An 18,376-nucleotide genomic window follows, 5' to 3' on the forward strand; every position below is an offset into this window, starting at 1 on the left:
CCCCTTATTTAAAAGGAAAACTATTCTAAGGTACCCCAACCTATTAGAATTGCTTACATATCCAAATCCCCTTCTAATTAGGATTTCAATCAACTTCGAGCTGTCTTGATGGGCCTAACTTGGGCTGTACGTACCAACGCAACATAAACAACCTTCAATAATGGAAACAAAGAGCCAGGTACATTTTTGCACTATTTCCCCTTTTTAGACATCAAAGCCTCCCGAATAAAGGCCGCTAAAGATTTTGGAGCCATTTGGTAGTGAAAGATACAACCAACCAATTTTAGACCGCAACTAATTAAAAAGCCAAGAAGGAAAGGAGAAGAAATTTGAAAGAGTTGTTGATGTAACCTATCGCTTATCAAAAGGCTAGTAGACTTTTACACATGTGACACGTTAATTAGCCTTTAGATAACGTCCTCCCATGTTGAATATCTTGACATATAAGCTCTCATTAACCCAAAGTCGGAAACCTGCGGAAAGATCCGGTTAATTAAGAAAAAAACAAAAAAATTACACTACACTGGCAGACCATCTTACTTTTCCGAACACATGCATCAATATTGGTAGCAGATCAGTTATATACATATGCCTTCGCCTACAGGTAATGTCCACTACGCTTTTATATAGCTAGGTCACCCAAAAGTAGCAGGAGCGTATGCTGAAATGTTATTGAACAGATTCCAGCAGCCTATAATGATCAAATAAGACAAGCGACCATACTGATTTGATAATGACTCGCGTCCATTATTAACACCAGACTCAAAATTATTATTTATACAACAATATATTTTATTCTTGATACAGCATGATCTATACTATGGGAATTACTGTTCATACTACCGTCTATTTTCAATCTCAAACCAACTGTTCCCACTGTGCTGATTTGCCCAATGAATATTGTTTATGCTACAGTATAATTTTCAAAATTTTAAACACTGCTCGTATGCTACAGCGGTTTTTTTGCTCTTTTTTACTGTTCAAGCGGAACTAACAATTTTTAATCTTGAAAATACTATTCATATCGTTTTTTTTTTCGTTCTTGCAAATGATGAATTTAACTATTACCAGACATTTCACAAATATAAATCTTTTTCGTTCTATTATATTGCTAATTTCTATATTACGTTTTAGCTGGGTTGGAGGTTCACTCTACAATAAATAGTAGAAAAAAAGTATTGCTATAAGTTTTTATAAATACTTATATATTATAACTATATTATCAATTTGGTGATAGATACTGGGTAAATAATATCCACAAGCGCGCTTAATACTAGCATATATAGAAGAGGAGGCTGATCATGCTCCCAAGTAATATTAAAATCTTGACAAATGCAGCAAGCTATCATAATGATTTAATAATGACTAGTGTACTTGTGTTCATTACTAACTCCAAACTCATCATAACTCTCCTACATATAAGAAGAGGGGGGTGATCTTGCTCCGAAGGGAAGAGCACTAGCTATAGGATTGTGTTAAAAAGTGAGCTTTCTTGTTCCTCTGTATTTAAATTTCTTTTAGTTTGCTAACTTTTACTAAATTATTGTTTCATACTAACTAAATGTGTTTTAGCTTATCATTCCCCTAGAGTAGTTATGCTCAATTCAGTCGTGGAATGCACGGAGGGAAAAGATAACTAAAGGAAAAGAGTAGGTAACTGACTGAGCTCAGATACTGGTACTTCCCCTCTTCCTTTATTAGTTATTTATTTTATTTTTTATTTTTCTTTTTTTGGTTCCTTTACATGTTTAAGAAGACATTCTTCTTTCTTATACAAGCAGAATCCCCTTTCTTTAATTATTACTAATATTTTTGTTTATCTAATGCGTGTATATGACTTTGAACCTAGATGAGTGTTGTAGGCCAACTGTTAAGGGCACATGCAACTTTTTTTTTTCTCGCTTGGTTGCCATGTTTGAGGATGTTTCCGCTGATTTTTCCAGATATAAGGCAATTTCAATGAAATTTTTTCAACTATATGTTTTCTTTTTTTCCAACTATATGAGGACATTGTTGGATAGCATGTTATTGGGCCAAACAGTATTCCTAGTCTGTTATGATTTTGGTTTTAGAATCATTAGGATTCCTAGTCTATTTTGGTTTTGGTTTTAGAATTGTTGAATTCCTAGTCTGTTTTGATTTTAGGGATTCTCTATATATAGAATGTTTTAGAAGAGATTTGTAGAGAGAGAAAAGAGAGTCTTTTAAGCACTTTGAGGGGGAGATTATTGTAAGGGAGTGAGAGATTGTTGGTTAGAGTTATTTTGAGTGTTTGAGAGAGTTGTAACCTATTGTATTTCTCCTCCATATAGTAACATATCCCCATCCTCTCCTAGTGGACGTAGGTAATTACCGAACCACGTAAATCTCTGTGTTTGTGATTGATTTTGGCCGATCTTTTGTGAATTGCACTTATTGGTTGTTTCTCCTCTCATTGCTTGACGACTCGTTTCATTCGCGAGCACGCTTTCGTCGACGCGCAACAATTGGTATCAGAGCTCTAGGGTTTCAGACCTAGATTTGTTTTGGGTAAAGGAAGATTCGTTGTTGGAAGCTTGGATATTGGAGATCTAGGCTTCGGTGCAAATAGCTTTGTGGAGTTTGTTAGAGATCTCGCCTTCTTCGTGTGGTTGGGTGATCATGTTGGAATCCTATTTAGGCGCCAGTTGGGTAATTTTACAAATCTATCAAGTTCGAATCTTTCTTTACAATTGGAAGTTAGCAAGCAATGTGAAATAGTGGAGAACGCAGCTTGGCTACGGCAAGTACAGTTCAGGTTGCACTTCAGAATACGAAGATTAGTGTTGTGAAGTATGACGGCAAGATCAACTTTGGGTTGTGGATGAGTGATGTGCATGATGCTTTGAATTCTAAGAACATAGAGGAGACCATCATGGTCCATGAGAGGCCACCGAAGAATGATGAGGCGATATGGGATAAGATGAATCGAAATACTTGTGGAGTAATTAGATCTTCTTTGGAACAAGAGTTGAAGCACGATGTGATCGGCGTGACGTCTGCGATGAATATATGGGAGATTCTCAACAATAAGTATCTTACGAAGAGTGTTGAGAACTGGTTGCACTTGCTATGAAGATTAATCAGATTCTAGATATCCAGGGGTACCTTACCTGCAGATCATGTGAACAACTACACAAAGTTATTGTCGAACTTGTCGAACGTGGATGAGAAGATATCGGATGAGTACAAGGTAATCATTTTACTAGGCTCGTTACCAGATGAGGATTTTGATACCTTTGCGCTATCATTGTTGAATGATAGATCTTCCATCATATAAAGTAAAGTTGCTAATGCATTGACGAATTTTGATTTGAGGAAGGATAAAGAATCTTCCAGAACTAGCACTTCAGGAGAGGTCTTGTCGCCAGAGGTAGGAGTCCCAATTCGAGAGGTGGCAACAGAGGCATGTCAAAGTCAAGAGGCCACTACCAATTAGCGAAGAACCAGTGTGCTTTCTGCAAAGATCAATGACATTGAAAGAGAGATTGCCCGGAGCTCAGAGAGAAGAAGAATAGAAAGAAGTAGGGCCTGAAGGCCAATGAGGTGAATGTTGCTAAGAATGGTAACGATTCAGATGATTCATGCTTTTCTCTATTGATACTCCAGAGGTTAATCATACTAATGTATCAGATTGGATGCTGGATTCTGGTGCTACTTATCATATGATTCCCCGATGAGATTGGTTTGCATCTTTTGAGAAGCTCGATGAGGGTGTGGTGATTGTGGGAAACGATTAGTCCTTTAGTATTTGTGGGATATGTACCATTAGGATTCGGATGCACGATGGAGTTGTTTGTGAATTGAATGAAGTGAGATTTGTTCCTCAGCTGAAGAAGAATCTTATTTCTGTTAGAGCTTTAGAGGTAACGGGATTCAATGTGACTTTTGAGAGCGTTGTAGCAAAAGTTACTAAGGGATTTTTGGTAATGATGAAGGGAGTCCGCAGTAGGAATCTATATTATCTGAAGGGAAGCATCGAGATTGGCTAGGTAGCTTCAGCCGTTTCAGAGGTAGACAAGAGCATACTTTAGCACTACAGATTGGGGCACACAGGTAAAAAGTCACTGCAGGCGGTGTGCAAGTAGGGGCTATTGAAGGGAGCCAAAAGTGGGAAGATTGAATTCTGTGAGTACTGTGTTCTTGGCAAGAAGACTAAAGTGAAGCTCGGGACAACCATTTATAGGACGACAGGCATCTTGGACTATGTGCACACGGATGTTTAGGGTCCCACCAAGACGGCATCACTTGGTGGTTGATATTAGTTCGTCACGTTTATAGATGACTATGAAAGTACCCTAGAGGGGGGTGAATAGGGTATTTGCTAATCTAATCCGATATTAATACCAATTTAAAACTTATTAACAATCTATCATAGCAAGTATGATATTCAATAAGATATGAGTAAGGATATGTAATAAAATAATAGGCGATATAAACATGCAACAATGACAATATAGCAATATGATGAACAATGAGCACAAAAAAAATATGCCAAGCAATCACAAACACATAGAATGATCACGGAGTTCGGTCGACCCACGACCTACGTCTCTGCTCCTCACCCTTGAGAAGAATCTCCACTATCACAAATAATTACTACACCAATCGGTTTTCCAAGTTCACCAAAAACTTTTACAACTCTCACAATTGCAATCACATAACACATCCTCTAAGTATTAACCTAGCCCGTGTCACCTTCCTCAAGTGCTCGAATTTATAACATTTCTCTAGACTTTACAACCGACGCCACTCCTCTTAGAATCGACCACGTCTCTCCCAACCACTCCTCTCGGTGTCCTTATGTATTACAATGTGAACTCAACAACAAAGCTCAAATAAAGGATTTGTTCTCTATTATAAAGATGAGAACTAAGTTAAGTCCACACTCAAAGATACAATCTCACAACCCTAATATTCTATGTATGAAAATAGAGACGTCACATTCAATGAGGCTTTGATCTTGAAGCCTACCAGCTCTCATCAGGTGGAGAGCACCCCAATAAAGGAGATATCTCAAGTGGTGGAGGTTGATGCAGCTCCACAAAGTCCAGATGCGATCATGTATATTAGAGTGCCGACTTAGGTGACGTCAGGCGAGCATGGTGATGATTTGAAGGATACAGGTACGAAAGGGCATGATCAGGGATCGACGGCTCAGGTTCAGGATTTGATTGTAGTTTGGAGACTGAGGAGAGACATACGGTTGCCAGCAATGTATATGAACATAGTCGTTGTATATGCACTTCCGGTGGAGAGTATCGACGAGATGGTTCCTACTACATACAGAGAGGCTGAGCAGATTTCAGAGACAGATTTGTGGCAGAAGGCTATGCAGGAAGAGATGAAGTCTCTTCACATGAACAACACATGGGAGCTTGTTGAGCTTCCAAAGGGGCGGAAGACTATTGGTTGAAAATGGATGTATATGAAGAAGGAGGGCATATAGAGTACTCCTATAAGGTTTAAGGCTAGATTGGTTGTGAAGGGTTATGCACAGGAAGAAGACATTGACCACAATGAAGTCTTTTCTTCAGTGGTGAAGCACTCTTCAATTCGCATCTTGCTAGCTTTGGTGGCACAATATGGTTTGGAATTGGATCAGTTGGATGTGAAAACAACTTTTCTTCATGGTGATCTTGATGAAGAAATTTATATGACTCAACCATTGGGGTTTCGAGTTGTAGGAAAGGAGAAATTGGTGTGTAGAAGCTTGTTGCAGATTCGTGCTTGTTGAGGTCTGTTGAGGCGATTTGGATGAACTACGGGCGAATTGATCCCTTAGAAGAGGGGGTACGTAGACAACCACATTGGTGCAGCCGGATTTAAAGAGATGACACATTGGTGCTCTTGCTGGTGTTGGCTCATTTTTGGGAATAGTTTGTTGAGGTGGAGAATTGTTGGATAGCAGATTATTAGGCCAAACAAGATTCCTAGTCTGTTTTGATTTTGGTTTTAGAATTATTGGGATTCCTAGACTATTTTGGTTTTGATTTTAGAATTGTTGGATTCCTAGTCTGTTTTGGTTTTAGGATTTCTATATATATAAAACGTTTTAGAAGAGATTTGTACAGGGAGAAAAGAGAGTCTTTTGATCACTTTGAGAGGGAGATTATTATGAGGGAGTGAGATATTGTTTGTTAGGATTATTTTGATTGTTTGAGAGAGTTGTAACCCATTGTATTTCTCCTCCATATAGTGAAATCTCCCCATCCTCTCCCCGTGAACGTAGGCAATTGCTAAAACATGTAAATCTCTGTGTTCGTGATTGATTTTGGCCGTTCTTTTGTGAATTGCACTTGTTGGTTGTTTCTCCTCTCATTGCTAGACGACTCGTTTGGTTCGCGAGCACTCTTCCGCCAACGCGCAACATACAAGAGGAAAAGGGAACTACTTTTAAATGACAATATATAGATATAGAGATATGTCCCACTCTTAAATGACTATATATAGATATATAGATATGTCCCACGAGTTATTGAACAACACTGTATCTTGTAGAATTTGATGTTCCATGGTAATTTTTTAACTTTTTATGTACAACATGTTAAAGGTGACACTATATAGATATATAGATATGTCGCACGAGTTATTGAACAATACTGTATCTTGTAGAATTTTATGTACCATGTTAACTTTTTAACTTTTTATGTACAACATGTTAAAGGTCTCTTGCATTACATCAAAACTTAAAGCTATTGTAAGATTTGAGAGATAAACTTATACTCTTACCATGTTCTTTCAGGTTGAGAGCTATTTTTATACGCTGAAACTCAAGCTATTGAAACTTGTACTCACATGATCTGCAACAGAGCTAGAGTTTGTGTCAGCGAGATTCCCATTAACTTATCATAGTTGAATTTTAAATCTATATTAGTAAATTTATGACTATAATCCTTTTTACTGGTTTCCTATTTTTATTTTATGGTATTTTAAGTAGTAAATACAAGTAAAAATAAACAAAATAGCTATAAAGTAGGAAATTCATGATGGACACTATGTAGCTTCATCACAATACACAATGTTATATTTTCTTGATTAGCTATAAACTTAGGGGTTTTTTTTCCAGGAAACCACCTTATATTTAGGGTTAATGTACGTAAACACCATATATTTCAAATTTACATTTGAACCACATGTAAATTTAGTTTTTCTTCTAATCAACTACCGGACCCCACTTTACTACTAAATTTTCTTAAAATTTTAACAATACCCTTATTTAATCTCATGTAGAAAGTTTAAATTTATGGACAAAATGATTCTTTCATTGCACTAAAGCTGGTGAGGCTAGAGAGATGTGCATGCTTTTACACTACTCTAACACTACATGTACAGCAGGGATCAATTTGTCTTATTGCCAAATCCATCATCACCATTTCCTTCATGGAATTATCAGCAGCTGATTTGTTTACGGACCAAGTAAGTACAAATATGACCAAATCCAAAGTTTATTTTTTTTGAATTCAATCAAATCTTACTAAAGATAATTGGTACAAATTTTTATTTTTATTTTTTCAAATTAAACAGGAAATAGAGGACCTGAGTTTCATTGATGAATGGGAGTTAAGCTCTCTGGACCAAGATTTCTCTTCAACAAACATCTGGGATTGTTTTCAAGAAACACAATCCTCAGAGAGTTACAATTCCTCCTCCCCTTGCTTTGAGTCTCCCTTAACTCCTGCTAGCATTATGGAGCCTGTAGATAAATTTCTTACGCCCAATAAGAACTGGAGCTTTTCTTCTACGAACACGGGCATTTTGTCCTTCGGACATCCATGTTCGGATGAAGGATTTAAGACGGTGGAAGCTGCGATCATGGAATCGAAGAACGTGAAAGTGAAGCGGAGTGCGACCGGTAATCAAGAGCATGTAATTGCTGAGAGGAAGAGAAGAGAGAAGTTATCCGAGCATTTGTTTACGTTGTCCAAAATTATTCCTGGAACAAAGAGGGTAATTTTCCCACGTTTCTTCATATGCACAATTTCCATTTGAATAATTTGAAGGGTTAGTTGTGGATAGACCTCCTCTGGTACCGCCCAACTGTGGTTAAGACCCCATTAGTTCTATCAGTGCTAAAAAATCCCCTATACTATTTGCCTGGGTATGGATAAATCCGTTTGAGAGAATTTATTTTTACTTCTAAAAGAGTAAACAAAAGTTCACTCAGGGTGTATATCCACACAAATAATAGTTCAGGGAGTCTATTTACAATTCAACTATAGTATAAGGTGCCTATCTACAAGTAACCCTGTTTTAAAAATAGTGTAAAATTCATAACACTTCTTCTACAGAGAGACAAAGCCTCTATTCTCAAGGATACAATTGATTACCTGAAAGAAATGGTACAAAAACTAAAGACCCTCGAAGAGCAAGTAGCAAAAAGAACAATGAAGTCCATATTTATACCGTCTGAAAAGTCCCAGTCATCCGGCGTTGGTGATGTGGAAAGCGGTGGCAACCCTCCCTCAGCCGATACCCTTCTCGAAATCGAGGCAAAAATGTCAGCAAATATTGTCCTTATCAAGACTCATTGCAAGAATCGACGAGGAGTGCTGCTCAAGGCACTCGATGAGATTGAGAAACTTCATCTCAGTGTCATTAGCTCGAGTTCCCTACCATTCTCAGATCAGTTTCTTGATATAACTGTAACAGCTCAGGTAAAGATTTCGGCATCTTTTTACTGAAATTAAACTTGATTTTGGATCAAGCTTAATTTTGGGTTTATGATGGAATTATTCTAAGTTTGACCAAACCCAAAATTAGGTCCAAATTCTAGAGGTTTTCTAGAAACACTCTAGAAGGTTGATCACCTCCTTATAGTGTTCTAGAGAAATCTTTAAGCTAAATATCTAGATAATAGTATAGAAACATCTAGATAATTTGTGATAAAAATATTTAGATATTATGTAGAAATTTCTAGATATTAGAAAAATATCTAGGAACTATGGAGGTGATATTAGAAGAATCTAGATACTTTGTAACATATCTTTGGGAGGCTATAAATACCTCCTCACCTCTCTCATTTGTAAGTAAGAAGAAAAAGTTGAACAAGTGAATAAAGCAAGCTCAAATAAAGAGTCTTCCTCTTCATAAGTTCTCTACATTTCTCTAAAAGTCTTTCAAGTGTTCTCTAAGTGTTCTTCATATTCTTCTTCATACTTAGAGGTTTATTCTCTTGGTTTCTTTCGGGTTTCTCGGGTATTACGGTCTTGGGCTAGTGCTAAGCACTATCGGTGTTATCTTTACATGGTATCAGAGTCATTCTAATCTTGTGCTCTTCAAGATCGGGGTTTAAAGAGAGCTCGGGTTTACTCTAAGTATGGAATCAATGGGTCGTGTCGTTGGATTGGGAATGGAGATCTTAAACCAATCTAACTACCGGTTATGGAAGTCATGTATGGAGTCATACTTGGTTAGTGAGGACTTATGGGATGTCGTCGGCGGTAGCAGCACAACACCACCAAGGGGAGATGCTGCAACAGCGGAAGCGACAAAGGAGTGGACACGGAAGAATGCCAAGGCGGAGTTTGCTTTGAAGAGGTCAATATCTTCAGGACTATTTGAGCATGTCTCAAGATGTACATCCGCAAGTGCTATTTGGCAGGCACTAGATCAATTGTTCAACAAGAAGAACGAGGCTCGTCTACAACTGTTAGAGAACGAGTTGGCGAATGCGAAGCAGGGGGAGTCTTCAATCTCAGAGTTTTTCATCAAGGTAAAAAATCTTTGCTCTGAGATTAATACTCTCAATCCGGAGGAGTCGATTTCGGAAGCACGGTTGAAGCGGTCTATTATTCGTGGTCTACGACCCGAATATACACCGTTTGTTACTTCAGTTCAAGGATGGGCTACACAACCTTCCTTGGAGGAGTTTGAAAATCTACTAGCTTCGCAAGAATCACTAGCCATGCAAATGGCGGGAGTTAAAGTCCATGATGACTCGGGGAGCGCTTTTGTAGTGAGGAGACAACAAAGCTTCAGAACCAAACCCAAATATGGTAATGTGAAGAATAATGATGGACGAGAAGGATCTTCTACGGGAGACAAGAAGCGATTCAAGTGTTATCGGTGTGGAAAACTTGGGCATTTCAAAAAGGATTGTCGAGTCAAGCTGAAGGAAACAAATATGACAGAATCAAAGGGTCATACTGAAGACGAAGAATGGGGAAAATGTTTCATGGTGGAGGCTGCATCTTCAGGTACATCCACAGCTAAAAATCTTGGAAATGATTGGATTGTGGATTCTGGTTGTAGCCATCATATTACCGGAGACGAGAAGTTGCGTCATGACGGGAAAGAAGCCATCATTACTGCGGATAATTTAATCCACCGCGTTGAGAAGGAAGGGACAGTCGTTATTGAAGGAGATGATGGAAGCCCAATCACTCTCAAGAACGTATATCATGTTCCTGGAGTAAGGAAGAATCTTCTCTCTGTGGTGAATGCAGTTGACTCAGGTAACTACGTTTTATTTGGCCCAAGAGACGTTAAATTCTTAAAGAATATTAAAGAATTAAAAGCTGACGTGGTTCACACCGGAGCACGGGTTAAGGATTTATATGTTTTATCGGCCTCAAATTCTTATGTTGAGAAGATGAGTACGAATGATAATGCCTTTATATGGCATGCTAGGCTTGGTCATATAAATATGACTAAGCTAAAGGTTATGGTAAATAAGGATTTGGTTAACGGGCTCCCAAAGTTGAAGATTTATGATGAAGGAAAGCTTTGGGAAGGCTGTCAATATGGAAAGTCACATAGGCTTCCATTTGACAACTCCACTTCACGATGCAGCGCTCCGTTGGAGAGGGTCCATAGTGATTTGATGGGTCCGACGAGAACATCCTCCTATTCTGGGTTTCGATACATGTTACTGTTTGTTGATGAGATTTGATGGGTCCGACGAGAACATCCTCCTATTCTGGTTTTCAGTACATGCTACTGTTTGTTGATGACTTCTCACGGTACACTTGGGTATACTTTGTGAAGGAAAAATCAGAAGTATTCTCCAAGTTTCAAGAATTCAAGGTTACCGTGGAGGGAGAATTAGGTCAGAAGATCAAGACTTTAAGGACGGATAATGGAGGGGAGTTCATGTCAAAGGAGTTTCTCTCTTTTTGCCAAAAACATGGTATCAAGAGAGAATTTACATGTCCGTATACACCTCAGCAAAATGGAGTAGCGGAAAGGAAGATAAGACATCTAAGCGAGACATGTAGAAGCTGGTTACATGACAAAAATTTTCCTAAGGCCTTATGGGCGGAAGGCATGAGATGTGTAGCGTATGTCATCAACCGGATGCCACTTAGTCCGAACAATATGAAGTCTCCTTATGAGATGATTCATGGGATGAAGCCAACGGTGAAACATCCAGGATATTTGGATCAATCTGCTACGTCCACGTGTTTGACTCTCAAAGAACCAAGTTGGAGGCAAAGGCGAAGAAATGCATCTTTGTCGGCTATGATGAACAAAGGAAGGGTTGGAGGTGTATGGATCCAGAGACACACAAGTACACCGTGTCTCGTGATGTTGTCTTTGATGAAGTTTCCTCATTTTATGGGCCACCTCAAGTCTTTGTCGAACAAGAAGGTAGGGGTTCCTCCAAGATCGATGAACCAGTTGTTCAAATGCCAAGTGAAAGCAGAAGTCTTGAAGAAGAGACGCAAGGTGAAAGGGGGAGCACTGATCAAGAGGAAGATGAGGAAGAAGATCGTAGTTCCATGGCTAATCAACGGCCAAAAAGGAACATTGTTAAGCCTGCTCGGTTCAGAGATGAAAGGTTTGTCACTACTTACTCATGCTACTTTGCAGCTCCATTAGATGAAGAGGAGCCATCATCGTATGATGAAGCAAAAGGAGTTCAAGAGTGGGAGGGCGCAATGAAGGAGGAGATGAATGCTCTCATGAAGAACGAAACTTGGGATTTGGTTCCAAAACCCAAGGATGTCCAACCCGTTTCTTGTAAATGGGTGTACCGAATTAAGCGAAAAACGGATGGGAGCATTGACAGATTTAAGGCAAGGTTGGTTGCTCGAGGGTTCTCTCAAAAATATGGAGAAGATTATGATGAAACTTTCAGTCCAGTGGCAAAGATGACTACGGTACGCTCACTTTTATCTTTAGCCGCAAGCTTTGGTTGGAAGTTATGGCAACTAGATGTGAAGAATGCTTTTCTATACGGAGAGCTTGATAAGGAAATCTTCATGGAGCAACCGCTTGGTTTCAAGTCACGAGAGCATCCTGATTATGTCTGCAAGCTTAAAAAGGCTTTGTACGGGTTAAAACAAGCTCCTTGAGCTTGGTATGGAAAGCTTGCTCAATTCCTTCAGTTTTGCGGGTATGTGCCATCAAATTCTGATCCGAGTCTATTCTTCAAGAAGAATGGAGGAGTCCACGTGGTGGTTCTTCTTTATGTGGATGATATGATCATCATCGGGAATGATGATGCTGAAATTGCTCGTCTACAAGAGGATATGTCGGTGAGGTTTGAGATGAAAAAGTTGGGTGAGTTGAACAATTTTCTTGGTTTGGAGGTCGAAAGGGTAAATGATGGAATATTTGTCGGCCAAAAAAGCTACGCAAGAAGGATTGTTGAAAGGTTCGGAGTACACGAAGGGAAGACACGTACTACTCCGATGGACGTGAACATAAAGCTTAAACGCGATGAAGGGTCCTTGCTACCTGATCCTCGACCTTATCGCTCTCTTGTAGGAAGTCTTTTATACTTAACCATTACAAGACCTGACCTTGCCTTCGTGGTGGGTCTCGTAAGTCGGTTTATACAAGAACCAAGGAAGCCACATCTAGAAGCGGCAAAGAAGATTTTGAAGTATGTAAAGACAACTCTTGGCATGGGTCTGATGTACAAGTACAATGCCAAGGTTTCTCTTCATGGTTTCACGGATGCTGACTTTGGTGGAGATCTAGATGATCGAAAATCAACTTCAGGGTATGTGTTCTTATGTGGAGACACAAGTGTTTCGTGGTGCAGCAAGAAGCAAGCAACGGTGTCATTGTCTACCACTGAAGCGGAGTATTAAGCTTCAACACTCGCAGCTCAAGAGTGTATATGGCTTCGAAGACTCCTTGAAGATTTGTTGGAGCCAATCAATAAGCCGGCCGGTTGTAAACCTGTCCTGGGGGCAGCTCTCATGGTGTACGTTAGCGCGCGATCTGAGGATTGCTAACGTGCGCCGCTGCCGTGATAAAAATGGCAAGGAAGAAGAAGAATAGCGGGAAGAAGCTCCTGAATATTGGTCTCAGAGCATCAAATCTGAGTTTGATTTCTCCTGGTGATCAAATTGATGCCTGTTTCGTTGAAGATGATGAGGGATCTTCTTCTGTCGTCATGGGATCCACTGGTCCACGAGGTGAGAAGATGAAGAAATCTATGGCAGAGATTCTTGATTCTCTGAATTCTCAGTCCTCTCCGGTGGTGAATGGGGCTCAGACTTCTCAGGTGGTGAATGGGGCTCAGTCGTCTTCAGTGATGAGAGGATTCCAAAATCGTATTCTAAGTAAGTCTCCCCTCTCTCGAAATGTCTCATCTAGTTCTAATAGAGTATCCTGGGCTGACATAATCGAACTGGGAATGGATCCTAATTCATCTCCTCCTAAAGATCCTAAGGAAGTATCAAGTTCTGCTGAGGGATTGCCAGCTGGTACTGTTTCATTGAATGAAAATCTAGAATCGGTAGCAAATTTTGAAGAGGGAAATATAATCAAGGATAGCATAGCTCTCCCTCTTGGAGAATCAACAAGAGATACTAATAATTTGGATCAGACTAAGAATCCTCAGAAAAGTTGGGCTAGCTTAGTTTCAGATAACAGAAAACTCGGCAGTGGTTTAGATCTGAGCTATGTCCCCTCTGAAAATAAGGATTCTGTTTGTTTCAGTGATGAGGAATGGAACGAAGGGAGTTCTTTATGGAAATTCTCACTAGTAGGTCAGGTGTTGGGTTTGAATGTTAAATTCAAAGCCATGGAGAATTATGTGCAAAAAGCTTGGGCTCAAAAAGCTATTCCTGATGTTTGTCTCCTTAGAGCTGGGTTTTTCCTCTTTAATTTCAAAAATAAAGAGGATATGAATGAAATTCTCATGTATGGTCCCTGGTTTTTTGGCTCCAGGCCGCTACTACTGAAACCTTGGACAGTTGGAGATGATTTAGAAAAAGTCAGTGAATGCCTCTACCCTATGTGGATCCAATTGCCTGCATTGAAGCTAAACCTATGGAATGAAAAGGGAATTAGTAAAATTACAAGTGTCATAGGGCGACCTATTACTACTGACAAATTAACAGCTAATAGACAAAGGCTTGCCTATGCTAGAGTGCTTTTGGAAGTTAAAATGCTAGCCCCTTTACCTGATCAGATACTAATTCAAGGGCCAAATGGAAAGCAATATAACCAAAAGGTTATCTATGAATTGAAGCCAAGATGGTGTGATTATTGCAAACAAGTGGGGCATGATTCAAAAGTTTGTAGGAGGCATTCTGTTACTCAAAAATGGATTCCTAAGAAAAGTTTAAATCAACCAGAAAATATCACCAATGCTGGTAATCTGAATAGACAGGATAAAAGCTGCCCTCATGATCAAACTATGCTGGAAAAATTTGAGAAGGACAAGCAAGTAATGGTGGGTGTGAATTTACAACAATCATCTCCTGTTTCTCACTGTTTTGTGCATGATGTGCACGTTATGCCTTCAAGTTCTGGAGTTGATAACAGCAATTCTTTCACTCATATTGTTTCCTCAAGGAGAGTAGCTCAAATTATAAAGCCTATGAATTCCTATTCTCCTCTGATCCAATTGGATGGTGGTGCTGATCCCTCTACAATTGATAGAGGGGGCCTGAATTTATGAATTTTTCTTTCTGGAATGTTAGGGGATTAAACAAATCCCCTAAACAGATTTTGGTCAAGAGGCATATACTGCAATACCATTTATCTTTTATTGCCCTTCTTGAGACCAAAATAAAGCAGGATAGTTTTCAGACTATAGCCAAGAGAATTGCTAATAATTGGGAATGGATTTCTAATGCAGGGAATTCTGACAAAGCTAGAGTTCTTATTTTATGGGATCCAAATGTTTTGGATGTTCACATTAAAAGTTCTTCTGCTCAACAAATTTCTTGTCCTTATTTTATGGGATCCAAATGTTTTGGATGTTCACATTAAAAGTTCTTCTGCTCAACAAATTTCTTGTGCTGTTAAATCTGTTGATGATAGTTTTGGATGTTCACATTAAAAGTTCTTCTGCTCAACAAATTTCTTGTGCTGTTAAATCTGTTGATGATAGACTGAACTGTATCATATCATCTGTCTATGGTTTTAACCATGCTGAAGCCAGGAAGGATTTGTGGTCTGAACTAGTTTTGGTTCATCATTATGCTGGTAATATACCTTGGCTTCTTAGTGGAGATTTCAATGCTTTGACTAGCAATGATGAAAGATTAGGTGGTTCAAGAATTACTGAGGCAGAAACAGAGGATTTTTGCCAATTCATTGATGACTGCCAGATTTCTCATATGAAAACTACAGGCTGTTTTTTCACTTGGAATAACAAGCAAGACCCTGTCACAAGGGTATGGAGCAGATTAGACAGAACTTTAGTCAATCAAGCCTGAATCCAAGATTATAATTCAAGTCATGTGGAGTATTTACTCCCTTGTTTTTCTGACCACTCACCAGGCCTTGTCTCTATATATGATGATAATGTGCATGGTAAGAAGCCTTTCAAGTTCTTCAAGATGTGGACAAAACATGAGGATTACCTTCCTACTGTTTCTTCTATTTGGCAAGTTCATGTGCAAGGTCACACTATGTTCTCAGTGTGTACTAAACTGAAGCTACTTAGAAGAGCACTAAAAGATCTCAACAAGAGGCACTTCAACAATATCAGTGAGCAGGTATTAAGAGCAAAGCAGAATTTGGAAAATGTTCAAAAGGCTCTCCAAGATGATCCCTTCAATGCATCATACATTGGACAGGAAAAAGATTTCTCCTCTGCTTATAACAAATTATTGGAATGTGAATTATCTTTCTATCAACAAAAATCAAGAATTTCTTGGTGTTTACAAGGAGACAGATGCACGAAATTTTTTCACCCTATCATTAAGAGTAACAGACACCAAAATAGAGTCATGGTCTTATATGATAACTCTGGAAATAGGATCATTGATGGGGATCTGATTGTAAAGGAGATAGTCACCTATTATGAGAATTTGCTGGGTACTTCTTTTCCTACCACTGCTCCAGATATTGACACCATTCAAAATGGAAACTGTTTAAATGAATCTCAAGCCAGGAAATTAGCTAAGCCTGTTTCTAAGAAGGAGATTAAAGATTCCATTTTCTCCATGTCTGATGATAAGTCCCCAGGCCCTGATGGTTACAGTGTCTCCTTCTACAAATCTTCGTGGTCAATCACAGGTGAGGAGATCACCAAAGCTATTGAGGAGTTTTTTAAAACTGGAAAACTTCTTGGTGCAGTTAACTCCACCTCTATCACTCTCATTCCTAAGGTGAAGTGCCCTAAAACCCCTGCTGAATATAGGCCAATCTCTTGCTGCAATTGCTTGTATAAGTTCATCTCTAAAATCCTTGCAAACAGAATTCAGTCTGTCATGGGGGTTCTAATCAGTGAAGCACAAAGCGCATTTGTAAAAGGGAGGCAAATATCAAATAATATTTTGCTTGCTCATGAATTGGTAAAAAATTATGGTAGAAAGCATCTTTCCCCTAGAGCCATGATTAATATTGATATTAGAAAGGCTTTCGACACAATTAATTGGAGTTTTCTGCAAAATATGCTCAATGGACTTGGTTTTCCTAAGGTCTTTACAGGTTGGATAATGAGTTGCATATCTTCACCTAAATACTCCATTTCTCTGAATGGTTCCCTCCACGGCTATTTCAAAGGAGCTAGGGGTTTAAGGCAAGGTGATCCACTTTCTCCCTACTTATTCATTATTGTGATGGAGTATCTGTCAAGAGAATTAAACATGCTGAAGAATGACAGTAAATTCAAGTTTCATCCAAGATGTGGGAAGCTGAAAATATCTCATCTGATTTTTGCTGACGATCTCTTGTTATTTAGCAAAGGTGACCTCTATTCTGTCCATAAACTCTACAGCTGTGTCAGGAAATTCAGTGACTCTTCAGGGTTGGAAGCTAACATGTCCAAATGTTCTATCTTTTACGGAGGAGTGGATAATTCAGTAAAAGAGGAAATCAACCATCTCCTTAACTTTCCTGAAGGAAAACTACCTATCAAATACCTTGGATTGCCTCTCATCACTAAAAGGCTATCTTTTTTGGACTGCAGTCCTCTTTTCAAAAAAATTACTGATCAGTTCCAAATCTGGCTGAAACACGGTAATCTTTCTTATGCAGGGAGGCTTCATATCATTAAGAGTGTGATTTTGGGTGTTCAAATCTATTGGACTTCTTGTTATATACTTCCAGCTAAGGTCCTCCAAAAAATTGATGCTCTGTGCAGGGAATTCTTATGGGGCAAAACTGATCATAAATCTAAAACTCCTCTTGTGTCTTGGGACAAAGTGTGTATGGAGAAAAAATATGGTGGACTAGGGATATTTTCAGCTGCTAAGTGGAACATGGCATCAGCTCTCAGATCTATCTGGCATATTCATACTGATAATTAAGGAGCTGTTATGGATCAAATGGATCCATGGTACCTATCTAAGAAGCAGTGATATATGGCAAGTAAGTGCAAAAACTGGTGACTCTTGGCTTTGGAAACAATTGTTGAAGATGAGAGACAAAGCTGTGACTCTTTGTGGAGGAATTATCAACTTGAAGCAGTGTTTTAACTCTTCCTGCAGGAACTCTAAAATTCAGCTTTCTCTGCTGTACTCAAAACTTCCTCCTTCAGCCAACAAAGTGACTTGGTACGTAACTGTCTGGGAAAGGCTTAATCCTCCTAGGCAATCTTTTATATTATGGCTGGCTATCCAAAATAAGCTCCTAACAAAAGATAGGCTTGCTAATAGAGGGCTTCTTCAATCTGTTCATTGTGTTCTATGTGAAGGTGCTGGCCTTGAGTCCCGCAATCATTTATTCTTTGATTGTGTGTTCTCAAATGAAGTCTGGAATGGAATAATGAACTGGCTCCAATTTAATTGGAGAGCCTGTGATTGGATTTTGATCATCAACTGGTTCATCAACAGGTTAAAGGGGAATAGATTCAAACTGAAAGTGAGACGTATGGCGTTATCGGCAACAGTTTACAACATTTGGAGAGAACGTAACGCTCGTATCTTTCAGTAGAAGAACAGATGCACTAACCAAATCATCAGAGATGTTAAGATTGATATGCTGACAACCATTCTAA

The 18,376-nt window shown here is 39.0% G+C and overlaps 2 protein-coding genes across 6 annotated transcripts in view; both read left to right on the forward strand.

The window, feature by feature from the left end:
* Positions 1,374–18,376, forward strand: part of LOC109824506 (transcription factor bHLH18-like) — a 19,541-nt gene continuing 2,538 nt past the window's right edge. Inside the window, exons 1-6 of one of the 5 annotated variants that reach the window (XM_020391118.1) lie at positions 1,374–1,482; positions 1,573–1,677; positions 6,764–6,843; positions 7,354–7,437; positions 7,546–7,968; positions 8,310–8,675. In XM_020391118.1, the coding sequence (XP_020246707.1) occupies positions 6,817–6,843; positions 7,354–7,437; positions 7,546–7,968; positions 8,310–8,675 (900 nt within the window). In that variant the 5' untranslated portion in view covers positions 1,374–1,482; positions 1,573–1,677; positions 6,764–6,816. The remainder of the gene's footprint in view (positions 1,483–1,572; positions 1,678–6,763; positions 6,844–7,353; positions 7,438–7,545; positions 7,969–8,309; positions 8,676–18,376) is intronic. The other 4 variants (XM_020391120.1, XM_020391119.1, XM_020391121.1 and 1 more) reach the window with 4 other exon arrangements.
* On the forward strand, positions 3,798–5,434 carry LOC109823228. Its single transcript, XM_020389516.1, has 2 exons — positions 3,798–3,944; positions 5,105–5,434. The coding sequence occupies exons 1-2, from the start codon at positions 3,798–3,800 to the stop codon at positions 5,432–5,434; spliced, it is 477 nt and encodes a 158-aa protein (XP_020245105.1).

Source organism: Asparagus officinalis, chromosome 9 (genome assembly GCF_001876935.1).
Source record: "Asparagus officinalis chromosome 9, Aspof.V1, whole genome shotgun sequence".
NCBI classification, from domain to species: domain Eukaryota; kingdom Viridiplantae; phylum Streptophyta; class Magnoliopsida; order Asparagales; family Asparagaceae; genus Asparagus; species Asparagus officinalis.